The sequence below is a fragment of the Haliotis cracherodii genome, unplaced genomic scaffold (genome assembly GCF_022045235.1).
Source record: "Haliotis cracherodii isolate W230 unplaced genomic scaffold, xgHalCrac1.p SCAF_1, whole genome shotgun sequence".
Taxonomy (NCBI): domain Eukaryota; kingdom Metazoa; phylum Mollusca; class Gastropoda; order Lepetellida; family Haliotidae; genus Haliotis; species Haliotis cracherodii.
In genome coordinates this window covers 37,513,250-37,533,299 of record NW_027266264.1, presented here as the reverse complement: position 1 = coordinate 37,533,299, position 20,050 = coordinate 37,513,250, and the positions used below count along the sequence as shown (strand labels likewise).

The window sequence follows — 20,050 nt, the reverse complement described above, 5'->3', positions numbered from 1 at the left end:
CCAGATTCATTGACACTGCCATCAGAGGGTGTGTCAGCAAATGATACACTCTTTCCATCTGAAAGTTGGAGAGCAACAGCATCATCATAGTATTCGTCATCCACAGTGCTGTCTGACTCCGAGTAGGAGCGCTGACTAGGTGAGTTGGCCTGTAAAGGTTGGTACTGCTGGTCTTGTGCTGTACTAGTGCTGTAACTACGCTGAGGTACTTGTTGGCGGTGAGACAGGCGCGATTTGTTAGGGTTAACCAATGCTCCATGAGATGTTAGTGATGCTGTTAGAAAACAAGTTTAAAGCAGTGCAGTGCTCAGTTGTGAATTGCAGTGTGATAAGAAAAACATGTGGTTAGTCACTAGCTATCAGTTACTTTTTCTCATTCATGTTTGAAAACCATAGTTCAGAAAAAAAAGAAATGTTTCACATGGACAGTACAGGGTATACACTAGATATCACATGGACAGTACAGAGTGTACACTAGATATCACATGGGCAGTACAGACTATACACTTGATATCACATGGGCAGTACAGAATATACACTGGATATCAATTGGACAGTACAGAGTATACACTAGATATCACATGGACACTACAGGGTATACACTAGATATCACATGGACAGTACAGAGTATATGCTAGATATCACATGGAGAGTACAGGGAATACACTAGATATCACATGGACAGAAAAGGGAATACTCTGGATATTGCATACACTAGATATCAAAGGGACAGTATAGGCAAAACATTCGATATCACAACGGATAGTACAGAGTATACACTGGATATCACATACACTGATATCACATGGACTATCCTGCACCTGCTGAGGCAAGTGAATCATTCACCATCCTGCATCTGATAAATGGAATGTGAATCATTCAACATCCTGCATCTGATGAGGCAAGTGAATCATTCACAATCCTGCACCTGATGAGACAAGTGAATTATTCACCATCCTACACCTGATGAGGCAAGTGAATCATTCAAGATCCTGCATCTGATAAAGGGCATGTGTATCATTCAACATCCTGCATCTGATGAGGCAAGTGAATCATTCACCATCCTGCACCTGATGAGACAAGTAAATTATTCACCATCCTGCACCTGATGAGGCATGTGAATCATTCAAGATCCTGCATCTGATAAAGTGCAAGTAAATCATTCACTTCCTTACACCTGATGAGGCAAGTGAATCATTCACCTCCTTGCACCTGATGAGGCATGTGAATCATTCACCATCCCGCATCTGATAAAATGCACCTGATAAGGCAAGTGAATCATCCACCTTCTTGCAACTGATGAGGCAAGTGAATCATTCACCTCCCTGCACCTGATAAGGCAAGTGAATCATTCACCTCCCTGCACCTGATAAGGCAAGTGAATCATTCACCATCCCACATCTGATGAGGCAAGTGAATCATCCACCTCCTTGCACCTGATGAGGCAAGTGAATCATTCACCTCCCTGCACCTGATGAGGCAAGTGAATCATTCACCTCCCTGCACCTGATGAGGCAAGTGAATCATTCACCTCCTTGCACCTGATGAGGCAAGTGAATCATTCACCTCCTTGCACCTGATGAGGCAAGTGAATCATTCACCATCCCGCATCTGATAAAGTGCCAGTAAATCATTCACCTCCTTGCACCTGATGAGGCAAGTGAATCATTCACCTCCTTGCACCTGATGAGGCAAGTGAATCATTCACCATCCCGCATCTGATAAAGTGCCAGTAAATCATTCACTTCCTGCATCTGGTGAGGCAAGTGAATCATCCACCTCCTTGCACCTGATGAGGCAAGTGAATCATTCACCTCCTTGCAACTGATGAGGCAAGTGAATCATTCACCTCCCTGCACCTGATGAGGCAAGTGAATCATTCACCTCCCTGCACCTGATAAGGCAAGTGAATCATTCACCTCCCTGCACCTGATAAGGCAAGTGAATCATTCACCATCCCGCATCTGATGAGGCAAGTGAATCATCCACCTCCTTGCAAATGATGAGGCAAGTGAATCATTCACCTCCCTACACCTGGTGAGGCAAGTGAATCATTCACCTCCTTGCAACTGATGAGGCAAGTGAATCATTCACCTTGCACCTGATGAGGCAAGTGAATCATTCACCTCCTTGCAACTGATGAGGCAAGTGAATCATTCCCCTCCCTGCACCTGATGAGGCAAGTGAATCATTCACCTCCTTGCACCTGATGAGGCAAGTGAATCATTCACTTCCCTGCACCTGATGAGGCAAGTGAATCATTCACCATCCAGCATCTGATGAGGCAAGTGAATCATTCACCTCCTTGCACCTGATGAGGCAAGTGAATCATTCACCTCCTTACACCTGATGAGGCAAGTGAATCATTCACCTCCTTGCACCTGGTGAGGCAAGTGAATCATTCACCTCCTTGCACCTGATGAGGCAAGTGAATCATTCACCTCCCTGTACCTGATGAGGCAAGTGAATCGTTCACCATCCTGCATCTGATAAAGTGCAAGTAAATCATTCACTTCCTGCATCTAATGAGGCAAGTGAATCATTCACCTCCCTGCACCTGATGAGGCAAGTGAATCATTCACCATCCCGCATCTGATAAAGTGCCTGTAAATCATTCACTTCCCTGCACCTGGTGAGGCAAGTGAATCATCCACCTCCTTGCAACTGATGAGGCAAGTGAATCATTCACCTCCTTGCACCTGATGAGGCAAGTGAATCATTCACCTCCCTGCACCTGGTGAGGCAAGTGAATCATTCACCTCCCTGCACCTGGTGAGGCAAGTGAATCATTCACCTCCCTGCACCTGATGAGGTAAGTGAATCATTCACCTCCTTGCACCTGATGAGGCAAGTGAATCATTCACCTCCTTGCACCTGATGAGGCAAGTGAATCATTCACCATCCCGCATCTGATAAAGTGCCATTCAATCATTCACCTCCTTGCACCTGATGAGGCAAGTGAATCATTCACCTCCTTGCACCTGATGAGGCAAGTGAATCATTCACCATCCCGCATCTGATAAAGTGCCAGTAAATCATTCACCTCCTTGCACCTGATGAGGCAAGTGAATCATCCACCTCCCTGCACCTGGTGAGGCAAGTGAATTATTCACCTCCCTGCACCTGATGAGGCAAGTGAATCATTCACCTCCTTGCACCTGATGAGGCAAGTGAATCATCCACCTCCTTGCACCTGATGAGGCAAGTGAATCATCCACCTCCCTGCACCTGGTGAGGCAAGTGAATCATTCACCATCCCACATCTGATAAAGTGCCAGTAAATCATTCACCTCCTTGCACCTGATGAGGCAAGTGAATCATTCACCTCCTTGCACCTGATGAGGCAAGTGAATCATTCACCATCCCGCATCTGATAAAGTGCCAGTAAATCATTCACCTCCTTGCACCTGATGAGGCAAGTGAATCATTCACCATCCCGCATCTGATAAAGTGCCAGTAAATCATTCACCTCCTTGCACCTGATGAGGCAAGTGAATCATCCACCTCCCTGCACCTGGTGAGGCAAGTGAATCATTCACCTCCCTGCACCTGATGAGGCAAGTGAATCATTCACCTCCTTGCACCTGATGAGGCAAGTGAATCATCCACCTCCCTGCACCTGGTGAGGCAAGTGAATCATTCACCTCCTTGCACCTGATGAGGCAAGTGAATCATCCACCTCCCTGCACCTGGTGAGGCAAGTGAATCATTCACCTCCCTGCACCTGATGAGGCAAGTGAATCATTCACCTCCTTGCACCTGATGAGGCAAGTGAATCATTCACCTCCTTGCACCTGATGAAGAAGCAACATGCCTCAAACCAATCCATGCTTCTCAAAAGGAAACAAACAGGTTTGGTTGGTCAAACTGGCTGCGTAATTGACCCAATTGCGTGTATTGATGCTCAAGATGTCAATCACTGGATTGTCTGTTCCAGACTCGATTATTTACAGACTGGCATCATAGAGAGAGGTTGTTAACAACAAACAACATGTAAAGAGCCTGCACAACGGTACCTCAGGTATCTGGTGCCGTACAAACCCGACTTAGTGATATTCTTTTTTTAAATTGTCATTGTGGTTCCAGTCAATTAACAAGAAAGCAAAAGTGAATTAAGATTACAATTATTTACATGTTGATATAGAAGCATGACCATTTGATTAACAAACTGATACCTTCTGTGAGGTATGTAAATATACATACCCTTCTTGTTAGGTCCACCAGTGGGTCTTAACTTGGCATTAAGCAGCTGTTGTTGTAACCCAGACATGGGTGTTTCCTCCAAGATGGCCTCCTCTTCAGGAGGCTTTGGCAGGGGCCGGTGTGGTGTCTGGGTGGGCGACACAAGGGCGCTGCCTTGGTATGGCGCCCGACTGGGCGACACAAGGTTGGGACTCTCATTGGGCACTGGCACTGCAATAGTAGAGTGGACCAGTATGTTAGACACCTGACATCACAGTGTGACAAAACATCCTTCAATCCATAAATAAATCCTGCTACACATATTCACAAGATAACAAATGCACGCTTAAGTAAAACTGCATATTCATTTAGATCAATGTTGGGAATGTTAGAACTATGATGCTTTTTCAATATTTTTCAACCTATAGTAAATATTGTATACAATGTATACTAACAGAAAAGAAATAACTGTGCTTCATATAAAGTCCATTAAAATAAATTATTCTGAATGTAAATAATGCATCAACCAAGATCCTGTTTGTCGCCTCTTATGAGAAGCATAGTCGTCCTTTACAACAAGTATTAGTTGCTGAAGACCAGTTCTAACCTGCATCTTCAAGGGTCTCCAGGTTGGTAGATGGGAAATAAAGATGAAATAAAGATGAAATAAACAAGAAGCACAATACAATATCTGATCATATTGTCAAGTGTGCAGCTGTACATATTCCGTGATCTGTGTATCTGGTGATGTAGCTAAAAGTTTACATTTGGTCAAATAGATTGTATCATTCAATGATTATATTCTTTCCAACTAATTGTAGCATGGCCCCTAAATTGGCCATGATTGTAAACATCAAGAACTTGAAATAGGGAATGAACTAGTACACTGAACTGGTCTGGAAAAAAAGGGCTCAGGGAATATACAAACATGCAGAAACAAAAGATGAGTGAGTGAGTGAATATTCCAGCAATATCACGGTGGGGGACACCAGAAATGGGCTTCACACATGGTACCCATGTTGGGAATTGAAAGCGGGTCTTTGGCAAGTTAGTATATGATAAGTATAGGAATGGTGCAAACCCTCTCATAGTCATTCCGTGAGAATGAGCCTCAGATGCATAACTGATAACCGTTTTATCACATGATGGTGACATTAGATATAAAGTACTACATCCTGATTATCATTCAATCTGGCATCCAGAGTGATGTTTCACAAACATCACTGTGCGTGATTATTATAGTGAGAGAGGAAAAATGGCATGAATAAAATGATTCAAACATTTTAGATAACTGTTGGAAAATTCACAATACTGTGTGATTTTGTTCAAGAAACTACAAAAATAACCAAAAATGAATTACAGAAAAGAAGATATCTGGTCACATATCTGCGGTATAAACAAAATGATAATTGATTGCTAGAAAGAGAATTTTTGTACTTTCATAAATCCTGGGCCATGTTTCACAAAGCGATCACAGCGATACAAGTATCATAACTTGTATACTTTAAAAACACTTGAAATATCTCATTGGATCGCTACAATCAATTTGTGACAGGCTTCAGGATTAGAATATAAAATCAAATAGATGCTGAAAAATCTTGTGTAACAGATAACAGTACATCACGCTGGAAGGCTATTATATCAGTATTAATTATGAGCATGCAAAGCTTAAAGATGAGAGGTGGCAGGTTGGGGGCACACACATGTGGGGCTCAGTGGAAAGCAGGTTGTGTCTGACAACAGAGTTTGAGTGTGTTGAGACCAGTCAGCTGTATGGACAGTATTCATCTGACTTGACAAGTAAGTGTGAAGGTTTTCAATGAACCCTTCACTTCTGGCTGGATTTGTTTAGGAGTAGTTGTCAGCTTAGGAAATGTAATTCAAACGTAGTGGCAGAATGCCAGTCAGAAAGTTAGAGACACATCCCTTCATTGAATGAAGATTTAAACACAATTTAATGTACAAGATCAGAGTTCCAAGTTGTGAGTTCTATTTGACGACATAAATCAAATCCATATTACCCTGCCATATACAAAGATATTCACTATTCACGGACTGGAATGAAATCCCAACATGGTTTTCAGCTAAAAATAGTTTAGAAATGCCACCAGTAACCAGTCTGCATCGGAATGGCTTTATTTCTACAATGAGAGTCATTACATTCTCAGCTATGAGGAATCTGTGAATACAATATACTGAGTCAAGTTTGCCAACACATCAATGAAGGTGTACCTAATAACACTGGCAAGATATATAGGTTTGGCAACTTGACTCCTGAGATTTCCGACCCGTGAAGATCCAAGGTAGAAAAGGCCTTCAGCAACCCATGTTTGCCGTAAAAGGTGACTAACAGGATCGGGTGGTCAGGCTCTCTGACTTGGTTCATGCATGTCATCGATCCCAATTGCGTGAATCGATGCTCACGATTCAATCACAGGACTGTCTGGTCCAGACTCAATTATTTACAGACCGCCGTCATATGATATAGCTGGAATATTGCTGAGTGCGGCGTTAAACAACAAACAAACCAACCAACCTGTGATTTGCTCGAGCTTTAGCTTGCTCGACACATACAACATAGGTTACATGCGGTGTCTCCTTAGGCAAGAGATCTTGTTCGAAATATGCCTCAGTTCCACCTGCAGTGAATGGGTACCCGGTCAATCTCATAAAATCAGTTCTTAGTTCTCGCTACGGCTAAACAAAGGTCTGCGGACATCCCATTACGGGTCATGTCAGAACGACCTTTCGCGAATTTTGACCGACCAATGAAATGACTGACAAGAAATCGACATTAGCCAATCAGAAGGCAGCTTTCTCGAGCTTTATGGCACTGGTTTCAAACTGGCGACTACGCTTCGAAACATATTTTGACATATTCTCGATTAAAGAAATTAAAACTGATAAGAAGAACATTCTGGAATGACTTGTAGATGGCCTAGATTGTATGGATATAATCATAAAACCCTGTGTTAAATATTTCGTGGTTGCATGATTAGAAAACACATTCCGACTGCCACTTCCATGATCTGATTGGGTACCCGGTAGGATGACATGGTAATGTGACTGTAAACCTAGCACCTCACAGGCAGCTTGGGTGGTATACTTCCCAGGGAGCTGAGTATAAAGTAATTATTATTTCTCTCTCAGAATGTACAAACAACATGTAGACCACAGTTGAACAAGAAAATAATAAATCTTGTTCAGTCAATACATCAGAGATTAAACAGTAACAAAAGGGTGTCACAGGGCATGCGAGGTGGTTACAGGGCATGCAAGGTGGTAACAGGGCATGCAAGGTGGTTACAGGGCATTCAAGGTGGTTACAGGGCATTCAAGGTGGTTACAGGGCATTCAAGGTGGTTACAGGGCATGCAAGGTGGTTACAGGGCATTCAAGGTGGTTACAGGGCATTCAAGGTGGTTACAGAGCATGCAAGATGGTTACAGGGCATGCAAGGTGGTTACAGAGCATTCAAGGTGGTTACAGAGCATTCAAGGGTGTCACAGGGCATGCAAGGTGGTTACAGGGCATTCAAGGTGGTTACAGAGCATTCAAGGTGGTTACAGAGCATTCAAGGGTGTCACAGGGCATGCAAGGTGGTTACAGAGCATTCAAGGGTGTCACAGGGCATGCAAGGTGGTTTCAGGGCATTCAAGGTGGTTACAGAGCATTCAAGGTGGTTACAGAGCATGCAAGGTGGTCACAGGGCATGCAAGGTGGTTACAGGGCATGCAAGGTGGTTACAGAGCATGCAAGGTGGTTACAGGGCATGCAAGGTGGTTACAGGGCATGCAAGGTGGTTACAGAGCATTCAAGGTGGTTACAGAGCATTCAAGGGTGTCACAGGGCATGCAAGGTGGTTTCAGGGCATTCAAGGTGGTTACAGAGCATTCAAGGTGGTTACAGAGCATTCAAGGTGGTTACAGGGCATTCAAGGTGGTTACAGGGCATGCAAGGTGGTTACAGGGCATGCAAGGTGGTTACAGAGCATGCAAGGTGGTTACAGAGCATGCAAGGTGGTCACAGGGCATGCAAGGTGGTTAAGGGCATGCAAGGTGGTTACAGAGCATGCAAGGTGGTTACAGGGCATGCAAGGTGGTTACAGGGCATGCAAGGTGGTTACAGAGCATTCAAGGTGGTTACAGAGCATTCAAGGGTGTCACAGGGCATGCAAGGTGGTTTCAGGGCATTCAAGGTGGTTACAGAGCATTCAAGGTGGTTACAGGGCATTCAAGGTGGTTACAGGGCATTCAAGGTGGTTACAGGGCATGCAAGGTCGTTACAGGGCATGCAAGGTGGTTAAAGGGCATGCCAGGTGGTTACAGAGCGTTCAAGGTGGTTATAGGGCATGCAAGGTGGTTACAGGGCATGCAAGGGTGTCACAGGGCATGCAAGGGTGTCACAGGGCATGCGAGGTGTATATAATAAAGCCAAGATAGGCACCATGCAAGGTGATCCGTGGGGAGCTCATGTGACAAACCTTGCTTGTTCAGATAGCTGACATCAACTATCATTCCCAGATTGGGAACTGACTTGGTTCTACTCTGCCATCGAGGGTGTAAGGGTTTAACAGGACCTGAAATTGGGTAAAACACTGGAATTCTTAACGACTCATTGCAAAAATAATTTCTAATTTGTTCTATTATAAAGAACAAAGATATCAATACTTTATTTCATTAAAATCAATGTCAATCATCTGTCACAGGTTAAGTATGTATTTGAAATATATAATCTTATATATACACCATCCATTTCTGAAATAAACCAATTAACATTGCTTTATACAATAAATACAAAAAGATAATATGAGTAGCAAGATATAAACTGCTATGTTCTGGTGCAGTTATAACATCTTGAGAACACAAGTGCAGTTAGAGCAATATGATTAAAATACCACAATGAACCAAATTAGCATACTTCGACTGTCTTTATACCACCATACTTGAACATGAGCAGCCACTTCATACTCTGTGTTGTGTGTAGCTTGGAAAATAAATATAGGAATTTGATGCCAAGTAAATCCTTTCTGGATAATACCGGTATAGTTCTCGCCTCTTGAAATAGGATAATGAAATATCGCAATTTTTTATTAAGATAGCTGTGTGCTAATACCTTTAAAACGACAACAGTTCATTTTGTGAGCAGCGATAATGAATAGGACTTGCAGTTACTGTATATACATAGACCACAGTCAAATACTATTTCTGAACTAATCTGTCTGATGTGTAAATAGCCTTGTACATCGATGAACTAATCTGTCTGACCTGTAAATAGAACTGCACATTGATGAACTAATCTGTCTGACCTGAAAATAGTACTGCACATTGATGAACTAACCTGTCTGACCTGTAAATAGTACTGCACATTAATGAACTAATCTGTCTGACCTGTCAATAGCCATGTACATTGATGAACTAATCTGTCTGACCTGCAAATAGTACTACACATTGGTTTACTAATCTGTCTGACCTGTAAATAGTACTGCACATTGATGAACTAATCTGTCTGACCTGTAAATAGTACTGTTCATTGATGAACTAATCTGTCTGACCTGTAAGTAGTACTGCACATTGATGAACTAATCTGTCTGACCTGTAAATAGCACTACACATTGATGAACTAATTTGTCTGATCTGTAAATAGTACTGCACATTGATGTACTAATCTGTCTGACCTGTAAATAGTACTGTACATTGATGAACTAACCTGTCTGACCTGTAAATAGTACTGTACATTGATGGACTAACCTGTCTGTCGTGTAAATAGTACTGTACATTGATGAACTAATCTGCCTGACCTGTAAATAGTACTGCACATTGATGATCTAACATGTCTGACCTGAAGATAGTACTGCACATTAATGAACTAATCTGTCTGACCTGTAAATAGTACTGCACATTGATGAACTAATCTGTCTGACCTGTAAATAGAACTGCACATTGATGAACTAACCTGTCTGACCTGTAAATAGTACTGCACATTGATGAACTAATCTGTCTGACCTGTAAATAGTACTGCACATTGATGAACTAATCTGTCTGACCTGCAAATAGTACTGTACATTGATGACACATGTAAGTCAGCAGCAGCCCATGTCAAGATTGACAAACACAGTGATTTGTTTGTCCTGTTGATATTCTCATGTGTAGCATCATTTGCTCAATGTCAACTGATGTATGGTTAGGTACAGTGAGTGGTTAGTGTGCAAGCAAGGATCTATCACAGACTAATCAGATACCAGGACTCTAACACATCCACATTCAAGCCACTGACTAGGTATGGGCAGGTCACTATGATAGAGTCATCATGTGGACGCTTTTGTCACTGATGACAATCTAACAGTAATTGAGGCAGCAGATTTTGATAAAACAAACTGATATGAATTTTAAAAAATGGAAAGAATATGGTGATTTATAAGTTGATACAATGAGTTTTCAGACGATGGCACATCAATTGCCAATCCATAAGTGAAAATACAAAAGCGTGAATCCAGTGTTAATTATTACATATAAAATGGTTAAGGATAAATAGCCTCATACCCATGTCCAGGGAAAGTACGGCCCCAAAATGACATGGTTTGGTAAGTTGCATTCAACTCAGTTACCATTCCCTGGGACAAGATTAATAACCAGATCAAAGAATAAACACATTTAAACCATCAGTACCTCATTAAGGTAGTTAATGTGAAATGTGATGTTAGTATGCATATTAATCTTCTCTGTGATTGTAAGTAATCTGTTTATGTTGATCACTTGGTTTACAGTTCACAATTTTAAATTGATAGAATTGGAGGACAAAACAAAAACCAAATTACAAAAACATCTTATTTAAATAGATCTCTGAAAAGCATTGTTGTAGTCTACAGGTCAAATAAATGAAAACATTTTTAAAAACATATGTCAAGAACTATACGTCCTCTCCACAACGTGAAATGAGACGAAGAAAAGATTACTCTCGAACTTCTTTAGGGTTGAGAAACCATAAACCATGTGGTGTGTGAAAAGTAGTAAGGCTTGTTAGTTGGTCTATGGTGAATACTGTGCTACATCAGCACTACCTTCTCTACTGAAGTCCAGGGTGTCTTGCATGTCAGACTGGCTCTGTCGACGGCCTGGCAATGTAGTCAGAGTGAGTCAGTTTGATTTGACACTGCTGTCAAACAGTATTCAGGTATTCAGTATTCAGTATTCAGACAAAACACTCGTTGTCTATGTGACAGCATTTTCTGCACGCTTCTTGGTAACTCACCAAAACCTTCATGTCTTACTTGGAAAGTGTGTGCTGCAATCTTTTTTATGGTTAAATGGTATTGAATCCCTGGAATCTTTCCGAATTTTCAATGTTTATGAATACTTAGCTTAAGTAGAGGCCATAAAATTTCATAGTCCCGTGATGGAATTCAAACCACGGACATTCTGATCCAAGTGGCCAAAGATTATTGATTGTTTGTTGTTCAGCAATATTCCAGCTATATGATGGCGGTCTGTAAATAATCGAGTCTGGACCAGACAATCCATTCTTTGACATCATGAGCATCGATCCACACAATTGGGTTATGATGACATGCATCAACCAAGTCAGCGAGTCTGACCACCCGAACCCGTTAGTCGCCTCTTACAACAAGCATAGTTGCCATTTACCGCAAGCATGGGCTGCTGAAGACCTTTTCTACCCCGGATCTTCACGCGTCGAGTGGCCAAAGAGGTTAACCCCTTCAGCAAGCAGGGAACTGAGACTTATTTTGCTCAAAATTTAACATAAACCTGCTCAGGCCCCTGTTTGGCGTCAATGTAATCCTGTGATGGGATTCGAACCACAGGCCGTCTGATCTGAGGTCGGAATTTTGATATCAGTGCTACCCTACTGTATCTCCAATGCTACCCTACTGTATCTCCAATGCTATCCTAATGTATCTTCAGTGCTATCCTACTGTATCTCCAGTGCTACCCTACTGCTACCCTACTGTACCTCCAGTGCTACCCTACTGTATCTCCAATGCTACCCTACTGTATCTCCAATGCTATCCTAATGTATCTTCAGTGCTATCCTACTGCTACACTACTGTACCTCCAGTGCTACCCTACTGTATCTCCAATGCTACCCTACTGTATCTCTAATGCTACCCTACTGTATCTCCAATGCTACCCTACTGTATCTCTAATGCTACCCTACTGTATCTCCAATGCTACCCTACTGTATCTCTAATCCTTCCCTACTGTATCTCTAATCCTACCCTACTGTATCTCTAATCCTACCCTACTGTATCTCTAATCCTACCCTACTATATCTCTAATGCTACCCTACTGTATCTCTAATCCTACCCTACTGTATCTCTAATCCTACCCTACTATATCTCTAATCCTACCCTACTGTATCTCTAATCCTACCCTACTGTATCTCTAATCCTACCCTACTGTATCTCTAATCCTACCCTACTGTATCTCTAATCCTACCCTACTGTATCTCTAATCCTACCCTACTATATCTCTAATCCTACCCTACTGTATCTCTAATCCTACCCTACTGTATCTCCAATGCTACCCTACTGTATGGCTGGTATGACAGTGGTGATATCCTATCTTACCTCTAGGGCAGGGAGGTGGTGGGGCCGGTCCAAGCTGGCCCACTGGAAACACAGAAATGAACAGATGGCTGACAGTGAAGGTACAAATCAGTGAAAATTAACACAGCAAGCTCATGTAGTGATTCGTGGCTGTATAAGTACTCAGCAATTCATGAAGTGATTGAAACAGATCCTTCAAAAGAAACTGGCAGAGCTTAAATATACCTTTTAAAACAAGATTTACAATGGTTAATTGTTTACTTTAATGACTTTATGACTGTGTCAAGTCTTTCAAACAAAGGTACATGGCTATTCTAGGGTTCCTAAAATGTAATTGATTATCAAGTTTTGTTGAAATGACTTGACATAGACTGTGATACTTTTCATCAATGAGAGTGAGACAGGTTTTTTGCTTTCAAAAATTCCACTCATTATCGAAATCCAATTTGAAATGTAATGAATCCCTTGTAGGATGAATCACCCTTGTTCTTCATCACAGAGGTGTGATCAGTTAAAGGCAGTAGGGAGGTTTTAGAAAGTCCCTGGTGTGAAAGTGGGGAAGCTCAATGAATGTTGTACACCCCACAGTCAGCATTGTTGCAGCTATGTCATGGCAGCCTATTGTTAATCAGGGCTAGACAAACCTGGGTCTGATAGCATGAGCAGCAGGCCACACTGAGGCTAACAAACCCTCAAGTTTCAAGTTTAAAACTGAGCATTCAGAATGTTGTAGAGGTGTTGCCAAGACCTGCGTTAAATTAGCTGACTGGGTCTATTGTCCTTACCTTCATACTTTTCACTGCTGCCATGACGATGGTAACCTATCACAAGATAAAGTTCAGTATACAGGCTGAGTATATCTGGCATGAAATTCATTTGTGTTGTTCATATAAAAGTTGCGAGACCAGACTTGTACCCTAGACAGAAATGGTATCATTATCTACAGCATATTCTGATAAAAACTATATTTTGGCTACACAATGTACACAATTTATTTGATATTAAACTTAATCAATAATTACTGTAAATGTGCAAAGCCTCAGTTGCTTTTGTTAACACACACACACACACACACACACACACACACACACACACACACACACACACACACACACACACACACATATATGAACTTAATATATCCCTGTTGTGAGCTTATGCAATATGTAAAACACTAGACAGACTACCAAACAGACTGGGCTTAAAATACATCTGTTATAACCAAAGAATTATAAATACCCAAAGTGAATGATAATGTATGAGTAAACACTCAGTAGGATAAAATACTGTGTGGAGTGCTGGGGAAGGCAGGTCATGTTCAGGTGGTAAATTAATGTAACTGGGGTTAGCCTGTGAACATACACAAATGGTATGTTTATCAATAAAGAGACAGCAATGTCTATGATAAATAACAATTTGATGTGACTAATGATCCCAAGTCGGCTGGAATCAGGAAGTCGAGCACTACTGTATAAACAAGGAAAACACTCAATAACAATTCAGCAATGTGGCAAATGATTCAATTCAATGTCATACCATTGCCTGAAAGGGGTACAAAGGGCAACAGATAACCAACTTGTTTGATAGGCATTACTTAGAGGTTGACGGATGACAAGGTAGACGTCTTGGTTGACAACGGTATAAGGATCTATACCGAAACGTCGCTTTTCACAGTATTAAAGAAGTTGTTATCCATAAAATTGTGTCTACCTTGTCAACAGATAACCAGTCAATAATCAATCACATTTTTGTGTTCTAATACAATAATAGTGACACACGGAGTCAATGAGAGCCGTCTTTACCTTGTCTGTATGGGTCATGGTGGTCGATAGCCGAATCCAAGTTCTGTATCACATCTGTAAGGAAATGTATTACAGCATAATTACTCTGAGTGAATGCTACTTTTGACACTATTACAGCTATAGTACAATGGCTGGACATTTCACTTCAACCTTAGTGTGTTGTCTTTTTTCTTTAAAAAAAATCAGCCTGCAGCCTTGATAAGCAAACATTATCATGTAGGTCTGTATGTTATTGAAACACTACTCTTGACTGAGGACATACAATCAATATTTCACTGAGTAAAACATCACTTTATGCCTAAACTACTTACAGTCTCACTCAGTAATTGTTTTTGTTTGACCAATCTCCATAAATAAAACACATGACTTCTCTTGTCAAATAATAAATTTATACCTCATCTCGTGACCTGCACCATATGTGCAAATATAAGATAGCTACACGATCGCAATAAACAGTGAAGAACGAAGTGTGGTTTATCTCACAATAAAGCATTGTTCTATCATGACGTCATTTCTGGAGATTCGAACATACGCTTGAAACTTAAAATTGACGTATGTTGGACGACGTTATTTTTAGAGAGGGGAGTGTCTAGTGAGTTGTTTCCCATAGATGTAGCTGGGCAATGCAGGTAAACGCGATGGCCAAACGATTGCATCCAAAAGCCGGATATTTATGACAATCGTCATTGGGAGAAAAGGTACAGGTAATCAATATGAGATTGTGAGAATATGCAGGAATACCTACATGTGCATAAAATGGACTTGTCCGACATTGCCGAGATTGGATTCTATTGATTCTAAAAAGGCAGTCCATGATGTTGATATCTATTATAAGAAATAAACAACTCGTGGTCGTTTATCGTACAATAAAACATGTGTTTTATTGTTTTATTGTATGATAAACGACTCCCAGTCGTCAGGTATTTCTTAAATATCAGCATCAGGTCAGCATGGTAATTTGATGAGATGAAGCTGTTATTTGACAAGATGAGGTATCTGTGCTATATGTATGTATCGTGCATCTCTCACTTGCTGCTGTCACTCCTTGCTGAACCTGGGCGATGCTGGACCGGGGGCGGGGTGCAGAGCCTGACACTGTTCTGCCTCCATAACTGCTCCCGGGACCACGGTTCTCTGAAATCATTGCACATACTGGCACTTGTTAACCATTTCTTCCACCTGCCAAGTGACCATTATAAATACCATTTGTCAGTCTATGTCTATCTATTTGGAGCAGTCAATCAGCAGCATCCTAGCGGTCATACAAACATGTAAAGACATAAAGTCATGTTCCTTATCAGTTCAGCAAATAGTGTAAGAGATAATAATATTGTACTGTCACTCTCTTCAATGCAAAGAACAAAACCATAGTCATTCAATAGTCCTAAATCATTATTAACCTAATACGAACAGAAGTTTATATTTATTAATGATGATTGAACATTGAGACTATTCTTGAACTTCTTCTGGGTAGGAATAGCACAGCAATGGTCCACTTGCAGATTTCTTGAAACTGTTTCACACGAACTGACAGTAACACAACACTTGGTGCTGATCACTGAAATTCTGTACAGTACATTGCAAACATGCACAAAGGCAAAAGTATTATAAATAGATATGTAACTGAAAGTAAAAACGTAATAGAAGTACATGATGACAGGTACTTTAGCCTATGAGTGTATACAGATAAACCAAGGCATGCAAGTGACAGACCTGGAAAGAACTTTTGGGGGCTCCAAGTCGTATGTCCACCTTTCCTTGACTGTAAGCTCCTTGCTGGCTTGACATCAGGCTCCTCATAATCTGGACAAAGGAGTGGACAATGTGAGGTTATATCCACATGCACATAGGCCACCACATCCACACAAGACCCACAAAACACACACACATCCACACACACACACCAACAAACCCCAACCACATCCACACAAGACCCACACCACACCACACCACACCACACACACACACACACACCAACAAACCCCAACCACATCCACACAAGACCCACACCACACCACACACACACACACCAACAAACCCCAACCACATCCACACAAGACCCATAGTTATAGTTTGTAGAAAGCTGTTATTTTTGGTTTGTTCATCAATTTCAATTTAAATTCTTACACCATCCCTTGCAAATGTATGGCGAAAATATATCAACCTTAAGATTAATATACTCAACCGCCAAAGAAACGCAAGTCAAGTTTTTTTGTTTGTGACATGCACAAAATGCAATTGGCAAAAATAAATGTATACAAACGTTAAGAGACGCATATAAGAAACACTGTTCACTATTTACATCATTCAGTTTGACCACGTCGCAAGAACGCATTCGTTACGTCTCGTTTGATGTTTTTGCACGTGCAGCGCAAATCACATGCAAACATGTGTGCATTTCCCCCCATGTCCATCCTTTAAAAACATATATAAAGAAAACATCAAGCATTTCACACTCGTTTTTCAAACAGGACAAGAAACATGGTTCAAATAACTGAACTCCAGCGAGGCGTTGCCACTGGGATGCTACAGTCCGGATCAAAGTCAACTGCAGTAGCAGGGCACTTTGGATGTCGCAAGGCGTCAACAGACAAACAGTGTCCAAGACCGGCCTCGTTCTGAACGGCGCCGAGGGTCAGCACACCAGCGCAGGACCGTTACATCCGGGTGTTACATCTGTGTGACCGGCGCCAGTTGAGCACGTCTGGAACGAGGTTGGGAGACGTGGTTGAGGTTGGGAGACGTGGTTGAGGTTGGGAGACGCCTGAAGGGCTGCAAGGCAGCAACATACTCTCCAGGAACTGGAAGCCGTTTTGATGTGGAAATGGAACGGGACTTTTTAAGCCTTTTTCCAAAGACTTGTCGACTCAATGAGACGGGAATGTGCGGCCGGTATCGCGCCTAAAGGAGGCCACACGCTACTGATACTACTGACACTTGTCATTTTTCTGTTTGGGGTACCATGTTTTAGGGGGGATTTTTCAAATAACACGGATTGCTGTCATAAAACAATCAACGCCCATTTGTTATCAAATGTTTTCTCTGTTATTTATCAGTTCTTAATATTATCTACATATATTTTAATGGTCCGCATTTTATGTACAACTTGAAGTTCTTTTTGCGGTTGAGTATACTTAAATCACATCGAAGTATCATCCAGTAGTATGTACTTACTTAAAGCAATACGAAGTAGAGATGATGTCATCAATGGTAATTATGATGAAGATATTAATGAGGTGGGGTATAGATCTTCAGAGAAAAGCTAAAATGAAGCCGACTTACTAGATGACCACAGATGAAGATTGTTCTATATTTGATAATTTGACACTTTGATAATATGGTTTTGTGTTCCATCTTAAACGAGATGAGAAACATGCTATTAGTATTATAACAATCCATATTTCCTGCCATGGAAGCCATTTTGATTTTTTCGAAATCAGAACCATATTTCACAGAGTAATTTGAGTATATGAAAAAACAACAGTATGTCCAATTGTTACATGAAGGAAACAACTGATTGCAATGAACTGTAGCTAGTGTCAAATGCAGTATGCTGTGTTGATTTGTAAGTCCGCAACAGAGAAGACATCAAAGTAGAAAAGAAAGTACACGTGAACAGTGACGAAACACAGTGAAGGTGAGCTACAAATGGTCATCAGTGGGGAAATTATAAATGAGGTTGGCACTGATGACCCAGAAAAGTCCAAGAAGCATGATCCCCGTAGAGAAAGAATAACTTGGCAACAACAGATCACCCCCTCCTCTATAAAGATTACCCTGAACCATTGCCTCCATCTACTGCCTCTACACATGCATCCACGTCGACCTGGCTCTAAAACCTTACCTTCAGCTTGATATTCCTCCCCACTGTCAGGATTAGTCTTTTCTGAAGGGTAAAAGACACAGTAAGATTTAAACATCATCAGCTAGATTTGATGGGCTCCCACTTAAGTTTGAACATTTTAATATACAAATACAAAATTAATAACAAAAGCAGATAAACATCTTTTTAAATAACTTCATCCATTAATGAAATCTGAGAAGCCATTCTGATAAGCCAATGCTCACTTCTATCACCTGTTGTCCTACATGGAACTGAGGATCTATTCTGTGGTGAATTTCCCAATAATAGTTCATGTCTATAAAAACACTAATAACATACACATCAAGTGGTTTAGAGAAAATGATATTTTCAAAATCATAATAATTAAAAAAATGTATTTCAGTTAACATTTACTTATGCTTTACATTTTGAACAGATAATGGATGATACCTTGATGAGATTGGACATGATGAATAAAAAATAAAAGGGTACAGAGTCATTCAAAAACCTTCAATTATTATTCTAAATGTGCCATGTATATATTAAGACGAATCGTAGCTGGATACCAGAAATCACAGCTGTCCTGAAGATACTTGATTATCCAATGTATGATATCGCCATTCATTAGGATGCATGTCCGCACCCATTTACCTCCATAGATAGTTTTGTGGTAAGTTCAATTCCAATGAAACAACAACAAACATAGTTGTACTGTCACGTTAAACTCATGTGCCAAAGAAATTCTAATGATAAAAGAAATAGAGATAGCCTGTCACACAGACACAAATATATCCAATACAGCCCATGCAAGTCTGTACTAGATGGCAAGTCTAGATTACAGCAGTACCTGAAAATGAAGAGAGTCAGCGGTGTCCTTTTTATTATATTATATAACATTATATTAAGATATTTAACAACTGTTTTTTTCTGTAAGATATTTTCTTTTCAGATTATATATGTAGATATAATAAAGACTAAGATGGAGACAGTGTCATAGCTTAATAAACCAAGCTATGGTCTTCTGGTATTGTATTGGTCGTGGCACCAGCAGTTGTGCATTTCCCTTATATATTGCTTCTTGAATCTGTTGATTGTGGGTTCATATCCAACATGATTCTACCTTACCCGTCCTTATTGTCAATGAGGCGATCATGGTGAGATCTACAATCTGCATCACTTTTGGCTTTCCTCACTCATTTAGCTGTATGTCGGTTAAACGTAGTGTGAAACACAATTGACCAACATGCCTGAACAATATTTCCTATTGATTACGATTACCACAAATGTATGAGTGAGTTTCTATGACAGTGATCTTCACGTACTGCTTTCAATGCGAGTCTGGTAGTCTGGTGCCTCCAGTCCCAGAGCCTTGAGGTCATTAGTGATGAGGGGTCGGGTCACTGCTGCCCCTGACATGGTCACAAAGTAGTCCATCACCTCGGACAGGCACAGGATCGACTTGTGCTGAAATAACACCAGAGACAGAAGTATAGTTTATCCAAAGTGTGCCACAGGGAGCTCATAAACATGTTTACATATGTCCTTTTGGATTTAAGTGTGCCAACAAGATGACATGACGTTTGGCAAGACAAACCAGTGGTTGATAATACGAGCAGTCCACACGTGGCGCATGATGAGACACCATCAGTCAGGTTAGACATTGTGCACACTGCAATC

At 41.0% G+C, this 20,050-nt stretch overlaps 1 protein-coding gene across 7 annotated transcripts in view; it reads right to left on the bottom strand.

Annotated features, from left to right (window-relative positions):
* The window catches only part of LOC139477324 (uncharacterized), a 49,446-nt gene that overhangs the window by 3,291 nt on the left and 26,105 nt on the right, over window positions 1–20,050 (bottom strand). For 3 of the 7 annotated variants that reach the window (XM_071259880.1, XM_071259902.1, XM_071259924.1), the window contains 11 exons: window positions 19,696–19,837; window positions 18,395–18,436; window positions 16,264–16,353; window positions 15,580–15,684; window positions 14,551–14,604; window positions 13,534–13,569; window positions 12,770–12,811; window positions 11,243–11,296; window positions 8,666–8,761; window positions 4,204–4,413; window positions 2–274 (listed from right to left, as the gene is read on the bottom strand). In XM_071259880.1, coding sequence (XP_071115981.1) covers window positions 2–274; window positions 4,204–4,413; window positions 8,666–8,761; window positions 11,243–11,296; window positions 12,770–12,811; window positions 13,534–13,569; window positions 14,551–14,604; window positions 15,580–15,684; window positions 16,264–16,353; window positions 18,395–18,436; window positions 19,696–19,837 — 1,144 coding nt within the window. The remainder of the gene's footprint in view (window position 1; window positions 275–4,203; window positions 4,414–8,665; window positions 8,762–11,242; window positions 11,297–12,769; window positions 12,812–13,533; window positions 13,570–14,550; window positions 14,605–15,579; window positions 15,685–16,263; window positions 16,354–18,394; window positions 18,437–19,695; window positions 19,838–20,050) is intronic. The other 4 variants (XM_071259916.1, XM_071259895.1, XM_071259888.1 and 1 more) reach the window with 4 other exon arrangements.